Genomic DNA, 26,220 nt, shown 5'->3' with positions numbered 1-26,220 from the left:
ACCCGTGTATATATTTTAGATTAACCTGGTCACCTTTTAGAAAATATTTTATGTGTTGATTCTCAATAACAAATAGTTAAATTACTTGAACAGTATTTTAGAATAGTTTATGGTAGAAAAAGTAGTATTGATCGTATTTTCTTGAAAGAGGTAGACATTCATTTTTAACCATGATTACATTGATGCCCCAATCTTTAATGTCTCAAGATTGTTTTATTTTATTTTTTTTAAAACATGTTTTTAAACAGCTCCCTTCAAGATTTAATGAAAGATTTCTAATTCTAATGTTGGTTCTTATTTCTAATTAGGAAGATATTGCTTTACACACACTAAATTATAGTACACATTTGCCTTTGGTGTGTTAACTAATTTAGAGAGAAGAGAATTGGCAATCAAATTCTTTAATATGGAGCCTGCCTGCACATATTTGAACCTACAGATGAGTTTTTATTTGCAGACTGTGGAATGATAAAAGGTCATCTCTTAAATAGAGATTCAAAATGTATGCCTTTGTAGTACTCCAAAAGACTAATGCAGTGCTTACAGGGGAGGGAGGGGCAACAGGACTTCTGTAAATTTTCCTTTATCTGTTAGTGTTTGGAACTCCTTAGCTCAGGTCATTGAAGGATGCCTTGTCCTCTGACATGGACTGGTTTGGTTTTGCTTTTTCCATCACGCAGACTGCACTCCTAATCTTAGCTTATAGGTTTGTCAAGTTGATGGTGAATTTATCATTTTGAGAAAGAACATCCCAAAACAACATTTGAATGCCCTGTTCGACATTGGATCAATATTAGCATTTAACACAAGGGTTAGATGCTTATAAGTATATATAAATAAATACAGATGTAGACATATCTTCATGCATATCCAAATAACTTTTTTACAATTTTACTTAAATTAAGTATATTAAATTTAAAGGCATCCAAAAGATGGAATTGTTTCATTATGATCCATAGCCAAAGTATATACCTTTAATTTATGGATGATGTTTAAAAATTGTCCTTGGAACATTTTTAAGTTGAATTATTCTCCAGATGCCCTTTGGACAGCTGTCCTGAAAAATGCTCTCCCTTTTGAGTGAAATTTTGTTTCAAAACAATGCATATTTATAGAAAGAAGAAAACATATTTTAAAGACCTTTGCAGAAATTAAATGTATTTCAAATTAGAATATTCCAATTGAAAATGTAGTTTGATAACTTAAGCTATAAAAAGTAACCTTGAAAGGCTCATAACACTTAACCAAAATATTAAAATTAAAAAGGTGAAAACAACTGGTATATAGTAATAAAAATATTCTTTGTAATTATAGAAACACAAACTTGTTACTGTAATTGTTTTGATTGAATTACTAATGTAGCATATTAACCACTTTGTTTAATTTACTGCTTAATGTTAACCATGTAGACAGTATTCTGTTCAAAATTTTTAAACTGCAGATTCTATTCATCAGACCTTCCCCATGCATAGATTATACAAATTATTTATTTAGTATATTAAGCTGGTTTCAGCAGAAAATTTTAAATGCCATTAGTGTGCTATTTAGCATCACATTCCTTGAGAATAATTTCTACCTTGAAAGTTTCTAGTAACCATCCACTAAAATACTTCAGAGGAAAGAGAGTACACACACACACCACCCTTTAACCTTCATTCTTTTTTTTAAATTTAATTTTATTATGTTATGTTAATCACCATACATTACATCATTAGTTTTTGATGTAGTGTTCCATGATTCATTGTTTGCGTATAACACCCCGTGCTCCATTCAATATGTGCTCTCTTTAATACCCATCACCAGGCTAACCCATTCCGCCACCCCCTCCCCTCTAGAACCCTCATATTGTTTCTCAGAGTCCATAGTCTCTCATGATTTGTCCCTCCCTCCAGTTTCCCCCCCTTCATTTTTCCCTTCCTACTATCTTTTTTTTTTTTTAACATATAATTTAACCTTCATTCTTGATGCATCTTTCCTTCCCTGTCTAGTTTAGTAACAATATTACCTATACCAGAATAGTTAAAACAACATTTTTGTACACTCAGCTAAAGGGTATCTCCTAATGAATACCAAGTAAATGTCATATGTTATAGTTGACTTTTTAGTATTAGAACAGACATTAATGAAATGACCAAGTTCATATCTCTAATGAAACAAAAATAAATGGAGATTTCATTTAATTTTTATCTATTTCTGTGTACACCAGCGGGGTTCCTATTATTGGCATGCACTCTAGCCTTTATCAGTTTCAAATTTGTGAATATTTTAAAAACCATATTAGGAACCCAGTAGGCTAAGTTATGATAAAGGCTAAATTCTCCTCCAGGAAGGGGCTGGTTCTCCACTTCTGCAGTTGGACAGAGATGCCAGAAAGGCTAGGTTAATTTTTCTCTAAGAACCGAGGCAGCTTTTAGGAAGGAGGATTCAATCTGTGATAGCTAGGTAGGAAGACTGGAGAGAGAAGAGCCAAAATGGGCTGAGTTATAGGACACTGATTAAAGAAGTGACATTCTGGACTGATTGAGATGGTCACGTCTTTCTCTTTTGAAATCCTGTATGGCATCAATTTGAATGACATCCATAAAGAGATAAATTATATGTATGTTAATTTTATATCTATATATCTGTTATTTATTTAGCAGCTGATACGCTGCTGAGGTGCTGAAGCACAAGATAGCCTGGTCTTACTCAGGTTACACTTATGTGAACAACTATGGCCTCTTATTTTAAAAAACTTATAGTAGAGAAGATGCATATATACAAATGACAGTATAATAATATAAATATTTATAGAAGTTGGAAAATTTGTGTTGGAAAGCATTGATTTTTCTTATATGACCAGAATTTAGGTTTTTATGGATAGTTAAAGTGGAGATGGCTTTGCAAGGTAGTCAGATCAAGGGGGTCCTTGAATGTATGCAAAAGAATTTCAATTTGGGTCTAACAGCATACATTTATAACAAGTAGAAGGAAGGAAAGAAATGATACCTCCTTTTTTCTAAACTTCATCTACAATGTGGAAATTGGATTCCTATCACTAACAGTAATATGAATTACAGAGGGATAAATTAAGGTTGGAATAGCCTTCATTGAATGCACATGGACCAGTTATTTTATTAAGCACTCTGCATCCAGTGTAATGTTTACATTGACACAGTGAGTGGAATGTGATTCTTCATGTTACATGTGAGACCATGATTGATAGAGGGTGAGGACTGGTGGTAGAAGGAGGATTGAAACTCTGGTCTATCTCTAAAGCCTCTTTTGCCACTGGATTCCACAGGTGCTTTAGACGAGTAGAATGAATTATTCCCTTAAAAAGAGAAGTAAAGAGGGGTGCCTGGGTGGCTCAGTCATTAAGCGTCTGCCTTCAGCTCAAGTCATGATCCCAGGGTCCTGGGATCGAGCCCTGCATTGGGCTCCTGCTTGGCGGGAGGCCTGCTTCTCCCTCTCCCACTCCCCCTGCTTGTGTTCCCTCTCTCTCTGTGTCTCTCTCTGTCAAATAAATAAATAAAATCTTAAAAAAAAGAGAGAGAAGTAAAGAAAGGAGGAGCCTTTAATAAAGTTTCTTAACATTAAAGAGATCATTAGGATCCAGAAAGATGGAGCAGACATACTTTTCTCTATTACTCCTGCTAAAACCTGGACATTATATATAAAAGAAACATGAATCCTATGAAAAGCAAATAGGAGAAGGCAGACCAGTTAGAGAACTCAAGACCTGAGTAACAACACAGTGGTAAATTCCCTGTTTTCCTTCTCCTTATATATCCTAGATTGGTTATTGTTTCCATTTTTTCATTTGTTTCAGGTGTGTTCATAATTGCTTGTTGAAGCATTTTTTTTTTTTATTATGGCTGCTTTACAATTCTTGTGAGCTAATTCTGTCATCTGTGTAATTTTGATGTTGGCATTAACAGTGTGAAAACATGAAATTATCAAACTCACTAGTAAAAGTAGGCATAAATTGGAAATTCAGAATACTCGTATACTGTAATGGTGGTACATCAGTCATTTTAACTCTAGTAAAAAAGGTAAAAAAAAAAAGTAAAAAAATAACTATAGTTACAGCAATCCATTATAGATACACAAAATAAAAAGATGTAAATTGTGACATCAATAACATAAAAAGTGAGAGGAAGAAGTAAAAAGTATAGAGTTTTTATAGACAATGGAATTAAGTTATTATCTATTTAAAATAGATTGTTATAAGTATGTTTTATGTAAGCCTTATGGTAATCACAAAGAAAAATCTGTAATGGATACACAAACTATAAAGAGAAAGGAATCAAAATATAGTGCTACAATAAAAGAATCAAATCAAATTGCAATGGAAGACAGCAAGAGAGGAAGAAAAGAACAAAGAAACTATAAAACATTCAAAAAATACTTAACAAGATGGCATTAGTAAGTCCTTGTCTATCAATAATCATTTTATATATAAATGGATTAAATTCTCCAATCAAAAGACACAGACTGATTGAATAGATTTAAAAAAAAAAGATCCAACTATGTGCAGCCTACAAAAGACTCACTTCAGCTTTAAGGACACACATAGCCTGAAAGTGAAAGAATAGAAGAAGATATTCCATGCAGATGGTTACCAAAAGAGAGCAGGAGTGCCTAGATTTATGTCAGATAAAATTACCTTAAGTCAAGAATTGTCATAAGGGGGGCACTTGGCTGGCTCAGTCAGTGGAGTGTGCAACTCTTGATCTCGGGGCTGTGAGCTTAAGCCCCATGTTGGGTATAGAGATTACTTAAAAAAATAAAATCTTTAGGGGGTGGCTCAGTCAGTTAAGCATCTGCCTTCGGCTCAGGTCATGATACCAGGGTTCTAGGATTGAGCCCTGCATCAGGCTCCCTGCTCAGTGGGGAGACTGCTTCTCCCTCTCCTTCAGCCTGCAGCTCTCCTTGCTTGTGCTCTCTCACTGTCAAATGAATGAATAAAATCTTTATAAATAAATAAATAAATAAATAAATAAATAAATAAATAAATAAAATCTTTTTAAAAATTGTCATAAGAGACAACGTCATTATATAATGAGAAAGGAGTCAATTTATCAAGAGGATATAACAATTATAAATATGTAGCCAACATTGGAGAACCCAAATATATACAGCAAACATTAACAGAAGTGAAGGGAGAATAGATAGCAATAAAATAGTAGAAGACTTCAGTACCCCACTTTCAGCAACAGATAGATCATCCAGACAAGAACCAATAAGGAAACAATGAATTTGAACAGTACTATAGACCAAATGGACCTAAGATACACATACAGAACATTCTGTCCAAAAGCAACAGAAAACACATTCTTTTCAAGCACACTTTGAACATTCTTCAGGATAGATCATATGTTACATAACAAAACAAATCTTAACAAATTTATTAAGATTGAAATTATATAAGGTATCCAACCATGATGGTATGAAACGTAGAAATCAGTAACAGGAGGAAAATTCAGAACTATGTGAATGTCAACACACTCCTGAACAACCAGTAATTCAAAGAAGAAATCAAAAGGGAATTAAAAAAAAAAACCCTGAAACAAATGAAAATGAAACACAATATAACAAACTTATGAGATGCAGCAAATGTAGTTTTAAGAGGAAAGTTTGTATTGATAAATGCCTACATGGAGGAAAAAAAACAATCTCAAATAAACATCCTAACATTATAACTCAAGGAACTAGAAAAAAGAAAAAGAACAAAATAAGACCAAAATTAGCACAAGGAAGGAAGTAATAAAGATTAGAATAGAAATAAATGAAAAAGAGATTAGAAATACAATAAAAAGATCAATGGAACTAAGTTATCTTCTTGAAAAGATTTTAAAAATTAACATACCTTTAGCTAGACTAAGAAAAAAGAAAGTATATAGAAACAGTTTAGAATTAGAAAAGAGAGAGAAGACTTTACAACTGCAGCCATGGAAATACAAAGGATCATGAGAGACTTAATATGAGCAATTACATCCCAACCAGTTGGCTAACCTAGAAGATAAATTCCTAGAAATATACAACCTTCCAAGTCTGAATCATGAGGAAATAGAAAATCTGAACAGACCAATAGATTGAATGAGTAATCAAAAATCTCACAACCAAGGAAAGCCCTGGATCAGATGACTTTCTGGTGAATACTACTAAACATTTAAAGAAGAACTAATTCCAAACTCTTGCAAAAAAGTGAAGACGAGGGAGCACTTCCAAACTCATTTTATGAGGCCAGCAATTCCCTAATACCAAAGCCAGATAAGGACACTATAAGAAATTTATAGGCCAGTATATAGATGCAAAAATCCTCAACAAAATACTAGCAGACCAAATTCAACAGCACATTAAAATGATCATATACCTGATTGAGTGGGATCTATCCCTGGGATACAAGGATGGTTCAACGAAGGCAAATCAATAAATCTGATGCACATTAACAGAATGAAGAATAAAAATCGTATGATCATAACATATCTAGAAAAAGCATTTGACATAATTCAGCATCCTTTCGTTATAAAAACTCAACAACTTAGGTATAGAAGGAATATAGCTCAACATAGTAAAGGTCTACATGACAAGTCCACAGTTATACTCATGGTGAAAAGTTGAAAGCTTTTATGAAAACAAGACAAGGAAGCCCACTCTTGCCACTTGTGTTCAACAGAGTCCTGTGAGGCCTGCCCAGATAATTAGGCAAGAAAAAAATTGAAAGTCATCTAAATCAGAAATGAAGAAGTAAAATTATCTCTGTTTGCAGTTGACATGATCTTATATATGGAAAACCTAAAGACTACATTGAAAAACTGTTTCTATATACTAACAATGAACTATCTGAAAAAGGAATTAAGAAAACGTCATAACAACATCAAAAAAATAAGGTATTTAGGGATAAATTTAACCACGGAGGTGAAAGATATGTACAATGAAAATGATAAAACACTGATTAAAGAAATTAAAGAAGATGTAAATAAATGGAAAGATATCCCATGTTCATGGATTAGAAGAATTAATATTGTTAGAATATCCATACTGCCCAAAGCTATCTACAAGTTCAGTGCAATCTCTATCAAAATTCCAATGTCATTTTTCAAAGACATAGAAAAAAAACAGCCCTAAACTTCATATGGAATCAAAAAAGACCCTGAGTAGCCAAAGCAGTCCTGAGCAAGAATAACAAAGCTGTAGGCAGTACACTCTTCCTGACTTCAAATTATACTATAATATAATAAAACATAGTAATCAAAACAGTATGCCACTGGCATAAAAGCAGACACATAGAGTAATGGAACAGAATAGAGCCCAGAAATAAACCCACATATATATGGTCAGCTGATCTTTGACAGGGGTGCCAAGAGTACACAATAGAGAAATGATAGTCTCTTCAATAAATGGCATTGGGAAAATTGGATATCCACATGCAGAATGAAACTGGACTCTTACGCCATACACAAAAATCAACTCAAAATGAGTTAGAAACTTAACTGTAAGACCTGAAACTTTAAAATTCCTAGAAGAAAACATAGGTAAAAAATTACTTGACATTTGTCTTGGCAATGATCTTTTGGATGTGATACTAATAACACAAGCAACAAAAACAAAAATAAGCAAATGGGATTACACCAAACCAAATAGCTTCTGTGCAGCAAAGGAAACCACAAATAAATGAAAAGACAACTTTCATAGGAGAAAGTATTTGCAAACCATACATATCTGATAAGGGGTTAATATCCAAAATATGTAAGGAATGCATACAACTTAATCACAAAGAAAACATAAATAACCCAATTTAAAAATGAACAAAGGACCTGAATAGACATTTCTCCAAAGAGGACACACAGAAGGCCAACGGGTACATGAAAACGTGCTCAACATCACTCATCATCAGAGAAATGCAAATTAAAACTGCAATGAGATATCACCTCACACCAGTAAGGATGACTATAATAAAAATAAAAAGATAACAAGTGTTGGTGAGGATGAGAAATGGGAATCCTTGTACATTGTTGTGGAAATGTAAAATGGTGCAGCCACTATAGAAAATGGTATGGAATTTACTCAAAAAATTAAAAATAGTCCTACCATATTACCCAGCAGTCTCACTTCAGGTGTATATCCAAAGGAATTGAAATCAGAATCAGAGATACCTGCACTCCCTTGTTCATTACAGCATTATTTGCAATAGCCAGGTTATGGAAACAACCTGAGTGTCCATCAGTGGATGAATGGATTGAAAAAATGACATGTACATACAACAGAAAATTAGTCTGCCATTTACAACATGAATGGACCTGGAGGTCATTATACTAAGTGAAATAAGCCAGATAAATATGGTATGATATCACTTTTATGTGGAATCTAAAATAGACTTATAAAAGCAGAGAGTAGAATGGTGGATGCTAGAGGTTGGGGGGTGGGGGAAAAGGAGAGGTGACATTAAAAGTTACAAAGTTTCAGTTATGCAAGATCAATACTGCAGATCTACTATAAAGCACAGTACCTATAGCTAATACTGTTATATACACTTAAATTTTTCTAACAGAGTAGATCTTACATTAAATGTTCCTACCACTAAAAATTAAAAAAATACTAAAGGTGGCAGGAGGAGTTTTAAAGGTGATGCGTATATTTATGGCCTTGTTGGTGGTGATGGTTTCACAGGTATATACTTATCCCAAACATCTCATGTTGTATACATTAAATATGTACAGCTTTTTATGTGTCAGTCATACCTCAATAAAGTTGCTTTAAGCAATGAAGAACCAAATAAAAATTACAGAACTGAAAATGTAATAACCACAATAAATAGGATCATTAGTATTATATTTTGCATCAGAATAGACCTTTTTAAAATTAAAAATTCATGAGCATTTAATTTGTGCTAGTCATGATACCAGGACCTCGCTTGATTTGTCTCATTTGGTTTTCACAAAAATGCCTATAAGAAAGGTGTCATCACCATTTTTTGATGAAGTAGTGAAAAACAGAGAGATTGAATAGCTTGCCCGAGGTTCTGGAGCTGAAAGCTTTAATCCAGTTTCCTCTGATTCTTAAACCTGTGCTTCTTGGCACTCTACTAAACCAATTATGTTGCTCCATGGGTGTAGTAGTTCTCTTTCAACTTCCTAACTGCCCATTTTAGCAAGTTCATAATATCTAGCATGACTTCATGGGCTGCATTACCCCCACAGAAATGTTTTTTTAGAACCAAATTTATTTTGTCCAACCTTTTGAACTCTGAGTTCTGTAGCTGTCAATTTCTTTTAACTCTACTTATGAAACTTTTGTTTTTAATATTTATACTTTTTGCTTACTATGTGCATTCAATTTTCTAATACTTTTAATGACAGTTAAGTGATGGTATCAGCTATTTTCTGGGCAAAAACTAGTCAGAATCAGAGAAAATTTACCCATAATTTGTCTTGGGCAACTTCATTTTACTTTATTTTGGGGGGGCACCTTCATTTTAAAACTGCCTGAATTTGAAGAAAATTAGTCCCAAGACCTTAGAATCTTATATCTATACCAGTTGGTTTTTGCCCATCTCTGTGTTTGAGAACAATATAATAGAAATTGTGTTACATCCTCAGTAGATATTAAACTGTGATGTTTCTTTCTTCCTGGTCTGTATTCCAACATGTATCATTTGTACTTGCTCCTTTTTTTTTCTGTCATTGAGAACATTACTTAATTTTATTTGGTCAGCAGTAGTGATGAACATCCTGAGTATTTGTGCTTGTTCTTCATCCTCATAGAAGCAAAATCATCAACAATTTAAGTCATGTTAGCTTTGAAAAGTTTCTGTAGAGACTATTAGAGGTATTCCATAATTTCAGCAAACTGCCTTTCAGTATTTCTCATGTCTTTCAGCACCATTTGGCCAAAATATCAGTATTTTCTTAAGAAAAAAAGATGTTTATTTCGCATTCTTATACTGTGCAAGTTTCGACTACCCACGTATTAAAGGCTGAAAAGGAGTAGCTTATTTTCATAAAGTCAAATGACAGTGAGAACAAACCGTGTTGAGTCGACTGGGAAACAGTGTGGGGGGTGGGTGGCAGGGTGGGGGTGCTGCTCTTCATATGTGACCCGTGTGATGCCCAGGCACCTGCCACAGAATGGCTCGTGGCTCCTCGGGGCCCAAGGTCGAATCGCAAGGCAGGCAGCATTTAATTTTCTAGCTCCTTCCCATTTCCTTGCTGACCCCCCTTTGTCTGCACCATCCCCGTGGCCTCTCACAGGATCTGACAGAGGTGGCCTTCCTGAGCATCCCTGCTGCCTGTTGTTCTGGGGAGGCAGACCCCTCAGACCATCTCTTCCATGAATGCTTCCAAACAGGAGGCCTCCACCCACTCCCACAAGTAAATCTTCATCTTTTGAAGATAGATGAAGAGACTTAGAATCTAATCTCCCAGCTCAGATATGATTCTTCTGTGTCATCTTTTCTAGGTCATAGAAGGAAAAGAGTATGTAGTTGGCTAGTTAAATAATTGAGACTAAAATCTAAAGCACAATAGGCTTCGTCGAGGGGTACGTTAGTTGCATTAGAGAAGAACTGTCTCTAGTTGGTGGGCTAGCTGAGGGCATATTCCTAGAGCAGGGCTCCTCCTGGGAGCTACTGTCTGTTTCTGGCAACTTCGCTTTTCAGGATCAGGAGAAAGGTTGTCAGCGACTTGACACTCTTCCTGAAATACTGCTGACCTCTGTGTTGTTGGTTTTTATTTGTTTGGGAGTACAGCATGGAAGGGACTATTTCATCTTTGCTATTTTGCTGAAATTTGTCATGCTTCCCAACATTTTCATGTCATGTCACACAGAGAGAGAAAATGATAATCAGCACTTGGGAACGAGAAGGGATTTAGAGCCTGGAGGAGGCTGCTCAAGGCTGGAAGGACTGACCTGGGACTCTGGCTCCCCAGGCCCCTCCTGGCTGCCCTGAGGCTGCAGCTGGGCACTGGTTGGGAAGCTACCATTACGTAAGTCGTGACAACTCAGTTATAACCTTTTGGCCCAAACTGGCCACCGCCCAGGATTTGACAGAGCATGGCCCATCATTTTCAGCAGAACAGGGTAGTCAAAGAGAAGCAGGAACCAAATTTGCAGCTTGGGTATGAGAAGATGAACACAGTGTTGATACAAGATGATAATCTAGTAGAACGAGCAGAACCAGAGTCAAGGGGGTTTGGTGATCAGTAGTCATCATCTAGACTCAGAATCAGGGCCAGATGGGAGAAACCATGATGCAGGTAGGGATCCCAATTAGAGAGCAAAGCGCAGTAATAGAGAGTAATTCAGGGTGAGAAGCACATGAAGGACTAGCCAGGTGGTATCTGCAAAGTGGACCCTTGCTCCTGGGTTGGGATTGGGAGGCAGAAATCCTGTCCTGGGAAGGGGCCAAGAGAAAAATGGGAACATAGGGCTTCTGTCCCAGCAGGGCCCCCGAATTCTAGCTGTGGCAGCAGATGAGGCATTTAGGAGCAAGGACTAAGGCATATGCCTCTCTAGGAGACCCGGAGCCCACGAGGCCGCCTAGACTCATGAACAATAAGGCATGAGCACAGGTATCAGCACTGGGCACTGCTTCAGGTGTGGACCTTTGAACCCTAGAATGAACAGCTGGGTTTAACAAATTATCTTTGGCCCCAGATCAGGATTGGTCCTGGGAATGTGGGGAAACTCACCAACCTGTGCACAAAAGGAAGGAGGAGAATGCAGAGGCAGAGAGCCATCCTAGGCCGGACACAAAAAACAGCAATTCAGCCTCAGGTGCCAGGTGCTGCTGGGGCCAGCCCTCCCCCGGTTGCAGCTCGAAGGCAGTCAGGAGCGCTGCTCTTAAAGAAAAAATATGTATACTGATAAAATTTACCTTTACTTTTCTGTTTATCCTCAGATGTTAACATTATGCTTAAATATTCTGAAAAGCAAAACTAGTATTTTTATTTTATTTTATTTAAAGATTTTATTTATTTGTCAGAGAGAGAGAGAGCACAAGCAGGGGGAGAGGGAGAGGGAGAAGCAGGCTCCCCACTTAGCAGGGAGCCCAATGAAGGACGCGATCCCAGGACCCTGGGATCATGACCTGAGCCGAAGGCAGACGCTCAACCAACTGAGCCACCCAGGCGTCCCAAAACTAGTGTTTTTAATTGCCATCATTTTTATGTTTCTTTCTGTTTATGAAGAAGACTGCTAGGACCTCAGTTTTAGATCTGTCAGAAAATCTCTTTTAAAATTTGTCTGTAACTGTCTGGTACCTTTTTGCTTTGCTTAGTGTTTACCTTCTGTTCATAGGCCTTGCTGCTGTTGGTGAGCTTGGGGCTGACATTTTTTACCAATTACTTGGTCAAACCATATGCAATTCAGATATTCGACTGTCTTTGTCTTTTATTTTTTTTATTTTTTTATTTTTTTTTTAATTTTATTATGTTAGTCACCATACAATACATCATTGGTTTTTGATGTCTTTGTCTTTTAGAAACTGCACTTTCATGTGGGTGAACTGACTAGTTCCTGCTGTCTCTTCCTTCTTTTCCTGCACACAGCAAACACTCCCTTCATTAAGGAGGGCCGGGGAGATAGTCTGCTCAAAGGACCCGTGTCTTCCACACAACACTGCTGCTCAGTGCTTCCCCCTCAGCCCGCAGTTTCTACACCTCCTATCTTGGTCCTAATGAGCTGAAATTTGAATGTGCTACTTTCTCATCAGTCAGAAGCTGACATTTTACCTTGACCGACAGAGCTTTAGGCCATAGAAATTTCAGTTTATGTCAACAGTTTTCTAAAGAGACTGTATCTTCAGAAACTCCTTTCCCCAGTATTTAGCTGAGCCAAAAGTAAGATTTAAATAGTTTTATCATGGGGAGCCTGCGTGGCTCAGTTGATCTCAGGGTCCTGGGATCAAGTCCTGCATTGAGCTCCCTGCTCAGCTTCTCCCTTTCCCTCTGCCCCTCCCCCTGCTCTCTCTCTCTCTCACTCTCCCTCTCAATTAAATAAATAAAATCTTTCAAAAAAAGAGAAAGATTTTTAAAAAAATAAAAAGTTTTATCACAGCTAGGACAACCAACTCAGTGGATTTTTTCCTATGTGTTTAGGTTTACGTGGAATTCTGTACATGCATGTTGTTACACATGCACGCACATGCACATGAGTAGGGTCTACATTTGCAGAAAGGCAGGCCAAAGTTGGGGATGCCATCTCTTTAACATAACTGTGTTTTCTGCACAAAGCACAAGTTAGCACGGTGTTGCTAAACGGAAACGTGTTCACAGCGCGACAGCAGGTTGAAAGGGGCACAGACTACTCTACCTGAGATGTTAACATCCCCTCTTCTTTCGTACTTCCATCTCCCAACATTACCTTCTTTCGAGTTTTTCACCAAAGTACGCCACATCTGTTTTTGTCATTTAGTATATTATTTTACACTTCACACTTCATTCCGAGCTGTGTAACCTGGAGATGTGTTCTCACCGGGCTTGCCTTGTGGAATCAGGAGGTGCTCCACTCTAGTGATGCTTGGGGTGTTCCATTTCTCAGTGCTGGAGACACAGAGGGGCTAGAATGGAATGAAGAAGTAACAAACAAGTGACTGAATGACTAGAGGGACTGACTGATGAATGAAGGTTGAGGGAACCCAAATTTCTCTCCACTGAAGCAAGTCCTGAACAAGAGGGTCTGTGGCAGCCGTCTACAGTGCTGGACAAATAAGGCTTGGGAAGAGAGCATCAGTGCCATGCAACACAAATCATGGGGGAATGATATGAAATAAAGAAAATTCATGACAGTAGCGAATCATTCAAAAGTCTCAATTTGACAGTATGTTAGATGGATAGCAAAGTTTTTCTTAGTAATAGTATCTTAATGAAAACTCAGTTGTGCTTGAAATAAACATTTCCCAGTTTCCCTTAGGATAGCCTTATGCCTTTCAACTTTTATCTGCAGAAAAGTTCTTTCTTAAATTTCCCTTAGATCTCGTATGCTGCAGCTTAAACAGATCACTCCTGCTGCATTGTTATTGGAAACCATACTTGATCACATCTTTGCTTCTCACACAGGACTCTAGCATAGGCTGACAGATTTCCCCTAGCCATTAGTCACAGCAAACAGTACTGCTCTACCTGTAAACACCTGCCTCGGCTTCTCTTCGCACAAGAATTATACCACACTTCTCTCTCATGTTTCTTCTTTTGATGATGTTAAAAACCTTGTCCCCCTTCTACCCACCTGATTGGTTGGTGCTAGTAATTAAGTGATCTATTTTGAGGCTTCTCAAGAAAGTGCCAAGCAACTTGGGGATAGTTGCTTATCCTGTGTGTGACTGTTTTCTTACCCACACAATAAATATATTAATACCATCTTTGGGTATTTAGTAATAAATATTAGAAATAATATAGGTAAAAAGCCTTGAGTTTTAATGGACCTATAGTACACACTCAGTAGAGGTAGCTTTTTTGTTCTTATTATAAATTATATTTATTTATAAATATGTCTTAACTCCTTCACTGGGTGCTCACATAGGCACTCAAATGCCTGTGATGTAGCAGATGCTCAGTTAATGGATTATTGAATCAATAACTGAATAAGCCAATAAATCAACGCCAAGTATTACAAATTGCAGAACATGCATGTAGAGAGGACTCCCTTGTCTGTAGCAAAGGCTGCTGATCACCCCTATTGTCCATTCAGATTCACTCTGGCTTGTTGGGTCAGGCTGGTGTCATCCAGAAGATCAATTCTAGGTATAGGTTGGTACTAAAGGCCTTCTGGGGTTAGATTGTTTATGGGCTCTCCTTGGAAAACTCCATCTGCTTGAAAATAGAGGAAAAACTGCATTGGTCCCTGATTTTATCATGCCATTAACATAACAAAAGAAAATGTTCATCCATCGAAAAAGAATTTATTATGTGTCATACATCAGCAAATGTATAGTAAATTGGAAGCAAATTCCTCAAAAAGACCATACTGCCTAGATATTGATGCAGTTGACTATGTGCTTCCCTAGATGGAGATTATAATAGCACTATGATAATAGTAGCAACTGCCATGTTGGGATGTATGTGTGTGTGTGTTAGGATCGGGTCTGATTTTCCCATTTAACTGGAGAGAAACAGAAGCTTGAGTATGAAATGCCTTCCCCCGGAGTTGCCTGCAGGTGACCTGTCACCCCTGGGCTTTCCCTGATAGTGGCTGCCTCACTCATAAGCAGCACAAGTTTGGGGCTTCTTTGGAGACAGGGCTGTGGGCACAGAAATCTGACAGAGACTACCCATTAGTCTGTAGAAAGAATCAGATCCTGGGTCCTGGTAGATCCTTGCCAGTTAGGCTCCAAACCACATCCCAAGACTGGGGACTCAGCCTTCACTGTGCCCTCTCCTTTTTCATCTCAGGTGTTCCTTCACATTCCAACACCACACTTCCTAGCAGGTTTCAGGAGGATTAAGCAGAAATACAGATGCAGGATTTCTGGATACATGAATGATAAGAAAGAAAAGCATAATATTCTCTGATACTGGTGAACAGTTTTCATGACCCATAGTATTTTGTGATGTAGGTGGTCAAATCAGGGCATAAATATCAGAGGATACAAACGTTGAATCAAGTGTTTATATAACATTTCCATTGCTGTACCTGAAGAACATCATTGCATTATTCTTAGATGTGTAAGTTTCCAAAGTTGTAAAAACTGTATGTGCTGATGACTCCACCTGTCACACTCTGCTGACCAGTGTCTGTGGTCTGGGATGTGAGGTTTATTCAGAGGGCAAGAGGAGAAGAAGCTTATTAGGGTGTACTCAGTGAAAGAAGAAGGCCTCCCTTCAGTCATTAAAATTTGGATGTAAGTCTGGCCCAGTGACGTTGGGTTCCTGATTTATTGCTATAAACTGACAACTGTGCCCTCATTTTTATACAAACCAGTGCTTTTGGCTGCCCGTATTCAGACATGAACTTGAAAAAGGAGGCAACACTTCATGATCGTCTGAGAGAACAAACACAGGCAAATTTGGAATCCGACTCTTCGCATTTGAAATCGAAGAACCTCTGCAGTTTGAACTTCAACGGAAAACATGAAAAGGTGAACAGTCAGCCTAGGTAAGGACCTTTTTGAAAATGTAAACGAGAAAGTAAACCATGGAGAATAGTAAAAAAACAACATTTTTAATAGTAATACATAGTTCCTTATATTTCTTTGAAATAGTTGTGTTTGGTTTTGTATATTATTACATTCACTGGCTCATGGAATTCATCTAAGGCTTGATGTTCATTTAAAAAGCACTTTTTATGTCTTCGTTCTCAAAAATTTGGATTCATTTCTTTCTAAATGTACATATTACATGTGAGTGATAAGAAAGTGCATCTCATTTTTAAAATTCCCTAAGATTCCCTTTTGCCTTGAAAACATCTTTATTCAGAGATGGGCTCTCTTTAGGACGTGGAGTATTTGCATCTACTCCATCCTACCAGGATTTCCTGTCCTGCCTTGTATCTGTCTTGTCCTTGTTAGTCCAGATGCACCTCCCATAACGATTCCTTCTTACTGGGAACAGTTTCCGTGTTGATTCATTGGTAACACATTATCCTTTTGTTCTTAAATGCGAACTTACCCTTGAAACATCAATTTCCAATTTTCATTTACATGTTACCATTTTCTAGGGAGCTGCAAATGCAACCTTATTTGATATGTTTTAACCTATGCCAGGAATTATAAACATAGAAAAATCTGACACTCAGTAAGTAATTGGAGACCAGACAGACAAACAAGGAGCCAAGAAAGGCTGGTCAGAGAAGCAAGGAGTGTTTCTCAGACCCCACTGCAGGAAGGAGGCACTCCTGTTCAAGCCCTTGAGAGACAGTAGACCCTCCCTGTGTGAGCTTTGAAGGAGCGGCCACTTGAGGGGGGCTGTTGTTTCTCCCCAGAGCCTTGCTCTGTTCATTCAGCACCATATGGAAGGAAGAGGCATGTGCCTCTCATCATGTGGGAGCCCCAGCTCCCAATGGAACAACTTTCTGCCTGTTTATGCCTTCAGTCCCAGTGAGGCTGCTACCTCCCTCCCAAGGAGACACCTGTCCATCGGGAGAGTTTGGTGCAAAGGGTGGATTTTGTTCTTTTTCAAGCAAATGTTGGTATAACGTATTTGGGTGATGTTTCCTTCTTGTTGAGTAGCTGATTTTGGTTTTGATCTCTCCGCACACCACTGTGCAGATTAGTTCTACTGCACCGTTTATTTCCTATGGATATGCATGTCTATTTTTGTAGCTGTATCTTGCATTTTTTATTGTTATACACCCACTTCTCTTGTTGAAACTTCACAGGGTCTTGCTGTTCTTTACTGCTTTTTTCCCACCCACACTGTTTACAAGTCTAAGCAGTTGAGGGGCTCCGGTGTCCTTTCCACGTCCCAGTGGAGGGAGAATTTTTTCCTTTGCTTTTTTTAAAACTGTTTTCCAAGGAATGGTATTTATTTATCCCAGAATTATTGAGACCAGTACATCCTTTTGCTCATATTCTTTTTTGTTCTGTTACCTTTTTATTTTCCAAATAAAAACTTAGTCAGTTTCTCTTGTAAACATTTTAGACGTTCGTCCTCAATGTCAAAAGTTGGGGAGACAAAACAGATCTTTGAACCGCTTTTAAAAAAACTGTTAAACTGCCACATTCTCTGAGGCTAGCTAAGCCTTTCTTTTCAGCAAACATAGATATATGGCCTCTCCTCTCTTGAACTCCTCTTAGGAACTTAACTCTTTTCAATATATTATTATATGCTTTACCATTTTGAAGGGGATTTACACTGAAATAGACCAGACAAGCATAATTGCTACAGATAGAAAGAAGAAGTAGAGAATGTTAGTTGATAACCAAGCAGAAAAATCACACATGACCCTATCCTGTGGAATCCTATTTCATGTACGCCCAGTGCTGTATAAGGAACTGGGCAAGGGGAGGGGAGTCATACTGTGCACATCTTGAATTCTTAAGCCTTCTTTTGTTTTCCAGTCTCAAGACCAAAGCCCTCCTTGCACTCCAGTCCCAGCCCACTTTTTTTCATTTAACCAGCCCTCATGACAACGTTTGCTTCGTATTCGCTGGAGTGCCCACTTTGATTCTACCCCCATTTCTGTGACATCCTGCTCATGGTCTAGAATTCCAGAGTGGTGGAAAAAAAAAAAGCCAGGAAATCATCAAGGAATCATAAGTAAGGCTGATTATGAGCAGAGAAAATATATTTTAATTCTCTTTACAGTTTACTTGTAGTGGTTTCCTGGGGCTGACTTTTCCCTAACTTAAATCTTTACTCTTAAAAATCACAAGGTAGCAGATATAGGTGGAGACTATTTAAATTCCATCTCTTTCTTCTACCTGTTGAGAATGATTTTTACCTGGCTCATGTCCAAGGATAGGCATGGGGGTTAAATTAGAGAAAATTAGAGGGACGCCTGGGTGGCTCAGTCGTTAAGCGTCTGCCTTCGGCTCAGGTCATGATCCCAGGGTCCTGGGATCGAGCCCCACATCGGGCTCCCCGCTCTGCGGGAAGCCTGCTTCTCTCTCTCCCACTCCCCCTGCTTGTGTTCCCTCTCTCGCTGTGTCTCTCTCTGTCAAATAAATAAATAAAATCTTTAAAAAAAAAAAAAGAAAAAAAAAAAAATTAGAGAAAATTAGAGTTACAGATTCCATCCCTCCTCCCATCCATCCAGCCAGCCATTCACCAATCCATCACTGAGCTCTGGACAGGCCTTCTGTAATTGCTTATACCAGGAACACTTGTCACCTTAGAATATCCAGACTTCTGACAATTCAAGTGCAAAATGTAAAATTAACTCTTGACATTCTTCCCAAATCAGTTAGATGCTGCCCAAAAATTTAGGGAATTTTGTCTTTTCCCTAACTGCATCCCAGTTTTGTGATTATTTTTAAAAGTATGTTTGTTTTTATATTAATCTTGGTAGAGGGGGTTATTATTAGTAAATCATCTGATTATGTTCACATTTTCTAAATAGAGGGTCAAGTTTTAAAGTTGAGTAGACCATATATTACTAGATGTTTACAAGATTCACATTCATAGCAGTAATATTGCATGTTAACACAGCTTTAAAGAGCCAGTCTCACAGAAGGTCATCATTTCTGACAGACTATCGTTTTCCCTTTATGCTAATAGAGTGGAGTAGTATTACACTCCTGGTGCATTATGTACAGGCAAATGACCTTATACTTGAGTTTCTTTCATTTAGGTATGTACTCTAGGGGATATTTTTAATTTGACAGTTTATAGTTTACACATACATTACCTTTGGAGCTTCCCATAGTCTTATGACTTAGGCAAAACAGATATTATTGTCAGCATAGTATTGCCATTAATAAGTGAGGAAGTTGAGATCCTTAGTAGTAACTGATTTGGGACCCAAATATAGGTGTTCTGATTCCATCCAGCATATTCCTGTTTCAGTAAACTAATAATAGTAACACTAGAAGTATCAGTAATAATAGCTCTCTAATATTAATATCACACACTTACTTTGGGCCACAAAGCACTGTGCTAAACAGTCTGCATACATCACTGTGTTAATTTCATTTTATCCTCACAACAACCTTATGTGTGGTAAGTATTCTTATTCTGATTTTATAATGTAGACACCTGCAGGTTCAGAGACATTGGGCAGAGTTTGCAGGATCACACAGACAATTAGTAGGGAAGTTAGGATTTGGGTCTAGAACTGCCAGATTCCAAATCTTAAACACATTTCCACTACATTAGACTAGCAAAGGAATGTCAGCTTAATGTTTGAACGGTCTGGCTGAATTTATGTCTAGATGACTTTCTACTGCGTCTGTGATTCTCAGGGTCATCTTGTGATGCATTTATTTCTTGTTTTGTGAAAATAGAACTATTTGGAGGGGAAGAATCTTACCATGATTTCCCAAAACCATTTGTTTTTATTTATACTATATGTTATACAGAATCTTCTTTCTTGAACACATTTTATTTTAATAGGTTAAAGGTCTCTCTCTGCAACATGGGAATAAAATTATACTCATTAAAACAATTTCATCATAAAGAAATTACTTTGAAATGCAACTGTCCCCTCCCTCCATATTATTTGTTAGCCAGCTTCCCTGGGTCTGAATGGAGCATTTTTTTCAGGCATTTGCAGCCACCTAAGTATTCTTTAATATCTTCTTTTGCTTCCCCAAAGCAGTGCTTAACATATTCTAATTCATACAATCGGTAGAACACCATTGTTAATATTCAGTCATATTCATACTCATTCATTGCTGTTAAGAAAATCTAAGAGGGACATCTCGGTGACTCAGTCGGTTAAGCATCTGACTCTTGATTTTGGCTCGGGTCATGATCTCAGGGTCATGAGATCGAGCCCCACATTAGGCTCCGTGCTGCTGAGCATGAAGCCTGCTTAAGATTCTCTCTCTTCCTCTGCTCCTCCCCCACGCTGTCTCTCTTTCTCTCAAAAAAGAAGAAAAGAAAAAGAATGAAAATCTAAGAAAATGCCTAGTAAATCTCCTTTTTCCCCTAATGCCTTCCATATTATAAATTTTATGCACTTCCCTAAGGCCTATACTGATAATAAAAATGGCTGAGGAAGCTATGGTAATCAGAGGGAATGGTGTGTAGTGGGACTAGTTCCTTAATGATCCTCATAATAAATTGTGCTGCCACAAGCCAGCTAGTTTATTTCCACTACCCAAATTAGCTGCACCATAAATACCTGCTATGGGGTCCATTCTCAGAATTAAAACAGTGTTAGTTGGTTGTTTCCCGTATTAGTCTTCCAAGTCATTACCTAGGTTTTCCTTAATCCATCAGTGTTTTTTCTCACAACTTCCCACATAAATTCTCTGCTTGGGGAGATGAAGCCTACTCAGTGTCCCACTCACTCCCTATGATCACCCACAATATTGTTTTTATTCCTGGGCTGGTGCCTTTGTTCCCATTCCTCCTTCGTTATCTACTCCCACCTGCATCTTCTCCCTTCTCAAAGGCTCAGCTGTACCTTAAAGTTTTCTCTACAGCAGTTCCAGCCAATATGAGCTTCTTGAGGTCAGAGACCACATCGTACACATTTCTGTATTTCTGACACCTAGTATAATGCCTGATACTCAGTAGGCGCTCAACAAGTTAAATAGATTTTGAGCAGCCGCTCTATGCCAGGAACTTGGTAGGTCCAGGGATATGGATACAGTAAGAGATAGCCCCATTCCTTGTTCTTAGCACTTCTTTGTGCTTTGGTCTATACCACACATCAATAGCTTGTGTGTCTGTGTCTACATGTGCCTCCTTAGTGCTTACGTTGTATGTGTGCCTTATTTTCTCGTAAGAACGGGAAGCTGCTAAAGGGTGTGAACCAGTTTTCATTATGCTTTTGTTTTTTCCTCATTCCTGGTCACATTATAATAGGTTCTTAGTAAATCTAAGTTCATTGGTTCAGGTATCTTCATTAGTTTGCATCTTAGAGACTCAATTTCCTTACCTGTGAAATGAATATAAAGTATGAGGCTTAGATCTTGAATATAGGTATATAGAAAGTATGACTGAGCCTGGCACATAATAGAGACTATTGATACCTTTTTCCATTTTTGTAAAAATTGTTGATTTTAAAGTCTTGCAACTGGGCCAGTTCTAGTTGTGTATGTACAACACATCTTTGCACCAAAAATAGAAATTTAGACCTTTATTTATTTAGTCTGAGCTATTCCTCTGCATCTGAAACTCAATTACACCCCTTAATCATGTGAGCAGTGGTCAAACATCAGGATTTTTCCTGGACACCCAGGAAACCTTCTGTAGAGGTTGTGGCTGGACAGGAAACCCAGCACCATCCAGACAAACTCCCTCCTTTTCCACACCTCCAGGCACACTCTGAAGGATCTCTAGTGGAGTATGACAATCCTGGGGCTTTGCAGTGGGAAGGGACTCAAAGATTGTCTAGCCCTGCTTCTTGCCCACAGGAAAATAAGGATACCGGAGCCAAAGAATTGAGTTCCCTATTGACACTGTCATGAATGGCCACTTGGAGCCCTCTGACTCCTGCGTCATTGCTCTGCTCACTATTCCATACCTCTTCCTCCTCTAGAATTAAGATTAGGTCAGAATAGAACTGGTTTATGGTATGAATACCTGAATGACACTTAACCTTGCAGAATTGAGATCCTGACTGTAGCCACATCCTGAAATAGGACATATTCAATCATTCATTCATTCAACATTTATCCTTTGAACAAATACTTAGAAAAGTAGTACTCCAAACTGTACTGATATAGCTAGAACAAAGCAGACTAAAATCTTTGACTTCAGTAAGCTTTCACTTGGTGGTAAGAAAATGGCCCAAGCTAGTGAAGTGGAGGGATGAGGTCTTAAACTCAGTCAGGCAGGAAGACTTGGCAGGAGGCATGTTGATTCCCTCATTGCATCAACATTTATTCATTCAGCAAATACATGTGGAGCTTCTACTGTGGCCGGGTGGTGTGGTAGGTGCTAAGGATATGGCGGTGAACACAACTGCCCCAGCCCTGCAGGGAGCATATTGTCAGGTAGAGGAGATGGAGGAGAGCAAGCAAAAGTAAACTGTCAATGAGGAGAAAATGGCAGACTGTGGCTAAGTGCCATGGAAGAAGTAACAAGGGAGTAAATGGGCAACACTTACAATGTTTCCAGCAATTACCTATCTTAACCTCCTAGAGACCATAAGTAGATCCATGCCATTAGGGAAAAAAGGCAGGGTGGTTCTGTTGAATATTTTGCAAATTGAAAATGAAGTGAGTTGTGTCAAGATCAGCTCAGGAGTGTAGATAGTAACAGTGCTGGGGTAAAAGGACTTGGCACCTCCATTATAGTCTGGTGGTTTGTAAACAAATTTACACTTCTGCTGATACGTTATAAAATGCTCAATGTATGACTTAAAAAGATCTTTAAAAATATTTCTCTGAGCTGGTTCTCACAAGGCATTTTATAATTTATTGTGGATCTCTGGATTTCTGGAATCCTGCCTTGGCCCAGGCTCTTAGTAATTAAATGCTGCAGAACAATGTGTGCTAAAATGTCCACGGTTCCATGCATAAAGGAATATGGGTGTTCCTGTACACCAGAAAAACAAAACTTTGTTGCCCAAGCACCAGTGGGCATTTTTTCTCATCCACATCCTTGATCTGGCTTTAAAACAATTATTTTCCATTCATTGCAAATAGTAAAATTGGGACATTCAACATGATTTTTTCTCATAACTAAAGCAATTCTTGTGTATTATAGGAAAATTAGAAAATATAGATTAGTAAAAAGAAAAAAAATTAAAATTAAAAAAATTAATAATACCCAGACTTTTTCTGGTCAAATAAACTAACTTATAGGCTGATTAAAATATGATAAAATTCCCACTGCAATAAATCAGGTAATAGAGAAGTTTTTAAAACATAATTTCTCACTCCCCACTCCTCAACTCTGATGTGCATCCTGAGGTTACTTGTGTGAATAATAATATTCTCTTTTACACTTTTTCTGTGTTTATGTATACATATGGATATTCAGATATACACTCACTCTTTTAAAAAATATTACAGTAATTTTGTGGTAATGTTTCTTTCAAGGTTGGCATGTATCACTCTGGATAGATTAGGATACAGTCATGTTGACTGTAGGGGAAAGAGGCTGCATTCCTGACAGGTTAACATGTCAGCGAAATTTAAAGGACCCTGACATTAAATGCTGAAGCTTTAATAAAATGCACACTTATTTTTATGCCAAGTTTATAATGGCGCTCTGAACAAGGCACCTGTAAAGAAGTCAGCATTTGTGGCTAGAAGAAACATAATCTGGTCTTGGACTTTTCTTTTTATGTGGAAAACTTGTAAAGACTTACACAACTAAGTCTACTCACAAAGAAAAAACAAATTTCCCTTATCTCTTACAGACTGCCATGTAAAAGCATTGTTTGCTGGTTTAAAGTCTGACAATAAGAGATATTAGCTTAGAAATGTGTTTTATTTATTTAACAATATGTCATGGGTAATTTTCCGTATTAACACAAATGGATCCAATGCATTGTTTTAAATAACTATATCGTTTATCATAGAATGGACATACCTTAACTTATTCAGCTAACTCCCCTATCGGCAGTCAGGTTGTTTCCAGTATTTTTCCTCTTTAAATAATGCTGCAATAAACATTTCCATATGTATGTCATTTATTGATGGTTTATAATGCAATATTTTTAAAAGTTGAATTACATTTTATTTACAAACTAAATATATACTGTATGAATCTGTCCTTAGATATATAGTCTTAGGGGTTCTTGACTTATTTTGCTTTACTATCACTAAATTCACACATACAAACACACATACACACAAGTGTACACACACACACACACACAGAATACATACATACGTGTGCAGAAAGCCTTTGCAGTCCTCATAATATATCCCCAGCCTGCACACCTCACCTCATCACACACCACACCTGTCCCCCTTAATGCTTCCCTTAGTAAAACTTGCTTTGAGGCCTAGACAAACTCCTCTCCTCCTGAAAGCTTTTTCTGATCTCACTGACATTTTAAGCAGAAAGTCCCTTCCCACTTTGTGATCCCAAAGCACTTTCTCATCTCTTCGTGTAGGCCTTTCCTCCATCTGCTTTGTGTGAAAGTTGGCACCTTACACATCTGTATCCTCTGGTAGGTTCTGAGTCTCTTGGTGGCGGATACCATTTTGGCTGACTGTAATACCTGCATGTAGGAAAAGCTTAAGGAAATACTGATTGGACCTGGGCAATTTGTCTAAAAAAATAAAAAGCATTCAGAGCTCAATATTTGCCTTTGAAGCCCTATTCTAAGTGATAACTAACTACAGTTATTAAGGCAATTTTGAGAAAAGGTAGTATGTAAAACCATCACATGTCATGGGTATATTTTTGGCCTTAGGAACCTTTTCCTTTACTGCTAGAACAGGAGTCAGCAAACTTTTTTTCTAAAGGGCCAGATAGTAAATATTTTAGGCTTTGCCAGCCTTAAGATCTCTACTGTAGTTCCTCAGCTTGACCACTGTGTGTGTGTGAAAGGAGCCATGGACTATAAGTAATGCATGAGCATGGCTTACTACAGTTTCATTCACAGAAGCAGGCGATGGGCAGGATTTGACTCATGGGCTGCCGTTTGCAAGTCCCGTTCTAGAAGGAGTTTGACTACATGTAGACTAACCTGACTTAACTCCAAATTCTGATTTTTTTCCACTTTGGCTCTTCAGCTTATTGTGTGACTTATCTAGCCTCTTTATACTTTTCAACACATAGATATAAGATTAATATTACCTCCTTCATGTTAGGCATCTAGTTGAGGGCCTAGCATTTACCAAGCCCAGAAAGAGTAGCCACTAACCTGCCATTTTAAATGTGGCAGAAGCACAGAAAGGGAGTCAGAGAGCATGCAGCCCCTTTTGCCAATGGGAAGTAACAAAATCCAAAGGACAAGGCAAGTGGAAAACCAATGTGGGTAGCAGAGACTCTCGATGACAGCAGCCGGTCTCCGCAACAGAAGCAGTAATTCTCTAAGTCATGCACTCCTGTGTGGGGTGAGTCAGGGGTACACAGACACACGGGTAGCCTGACACTTGGGGCTGCACCAGCAATCGCATTAGCAAAGGATTTGGAAGATTGTTTGGAGAGCCTGGAACTATGATGAAAAGTATGGGCCAGGCTTCAAGCAGAATTACTGGTGAAAGAATAATGCCTGGAGATTTCAATGGTATTACCTTTTTAGCTAAAATACAAACAAATAATCTTTGGCACATTACTGGCCTAATCATCACCAAACATTTCTGCTCCCTGTATGCAGTAGACTCTTTTCAAGATGCAACACTTCAGTCACTGTCTTCTCTGCCAGCAAGAGGAAGTCCAAACGCTTGAGAACAGCATGCAAGGCTCTCCACGACTTGGCTCTAGCTTGTTCTTTTAGCCTCACCTCCGATCCTCCTTTCCCTGCACAGTGCAGGTGCTTCAGCCCAGTAGGTTGATTAGCTTCTCCGTGTCCGCCGAACACCCTCCCTCTCATTGTGCTTATGCCCAGTCTGCTGCAGTTCCTGCTTTTCCCCCACCTTAATTTTCTAGAACTTTACAAGCCTGTCATCTCCCTTCTTTTAGGACCAGACCCAGTTGCATCCTCCACAGAGTTCCCCACTAGCCTAGCTCCAGGCCATCTCTCCCTCCAGCTGCCAGGAGCATTATTGACTCTCCCTTTCTT

At 38.2% G+C, this 26,220-nt stretch overlaps 1 protein-coding gene across 1 annotated transcript in view; it reads left to right on the top strand.

The window, feature by feature from the left end:
- L3MBTL4 (L3MBTL histone methyl-lysine binding protein 4) overlaps window positions 1–26,220 on the top strand; it is a 488,579-nt gene that overhangs the window by 344,499 nt on the left and 117,860 nt on the right. Inside the window, exon 15 of the mRNA XM_032421167.1 lies at window positions 15,904–16,077. Within this exon, the coding sequence (XP_032277058.1) occupies window positions 15,904–16,077 (174 nt within the window). The remainder of the gene's footprint in view (window positions 1–15,903; window positions 16,078–26,220) is intronic.

Source organism: Phoca vitulina, unplaced genomic scaffold, assembly GCF_004348235.1.
Source record: "Phoca vitulina isolate PV1807 unplaced genomic scaffold, GSC_HSeal_1.0 scaffold24, whole genome shotgun sequence".
In the NCBI taxonomy this organism is placed as follows: Eukaryota; Metazoa; Chordata; class Mammalia; order Carnivora; family Phocidae; genus Phoca; species Phoca vitulina.
This window is presented reverse-complemented; position numbering and strand designations above follow the sequence as displayed.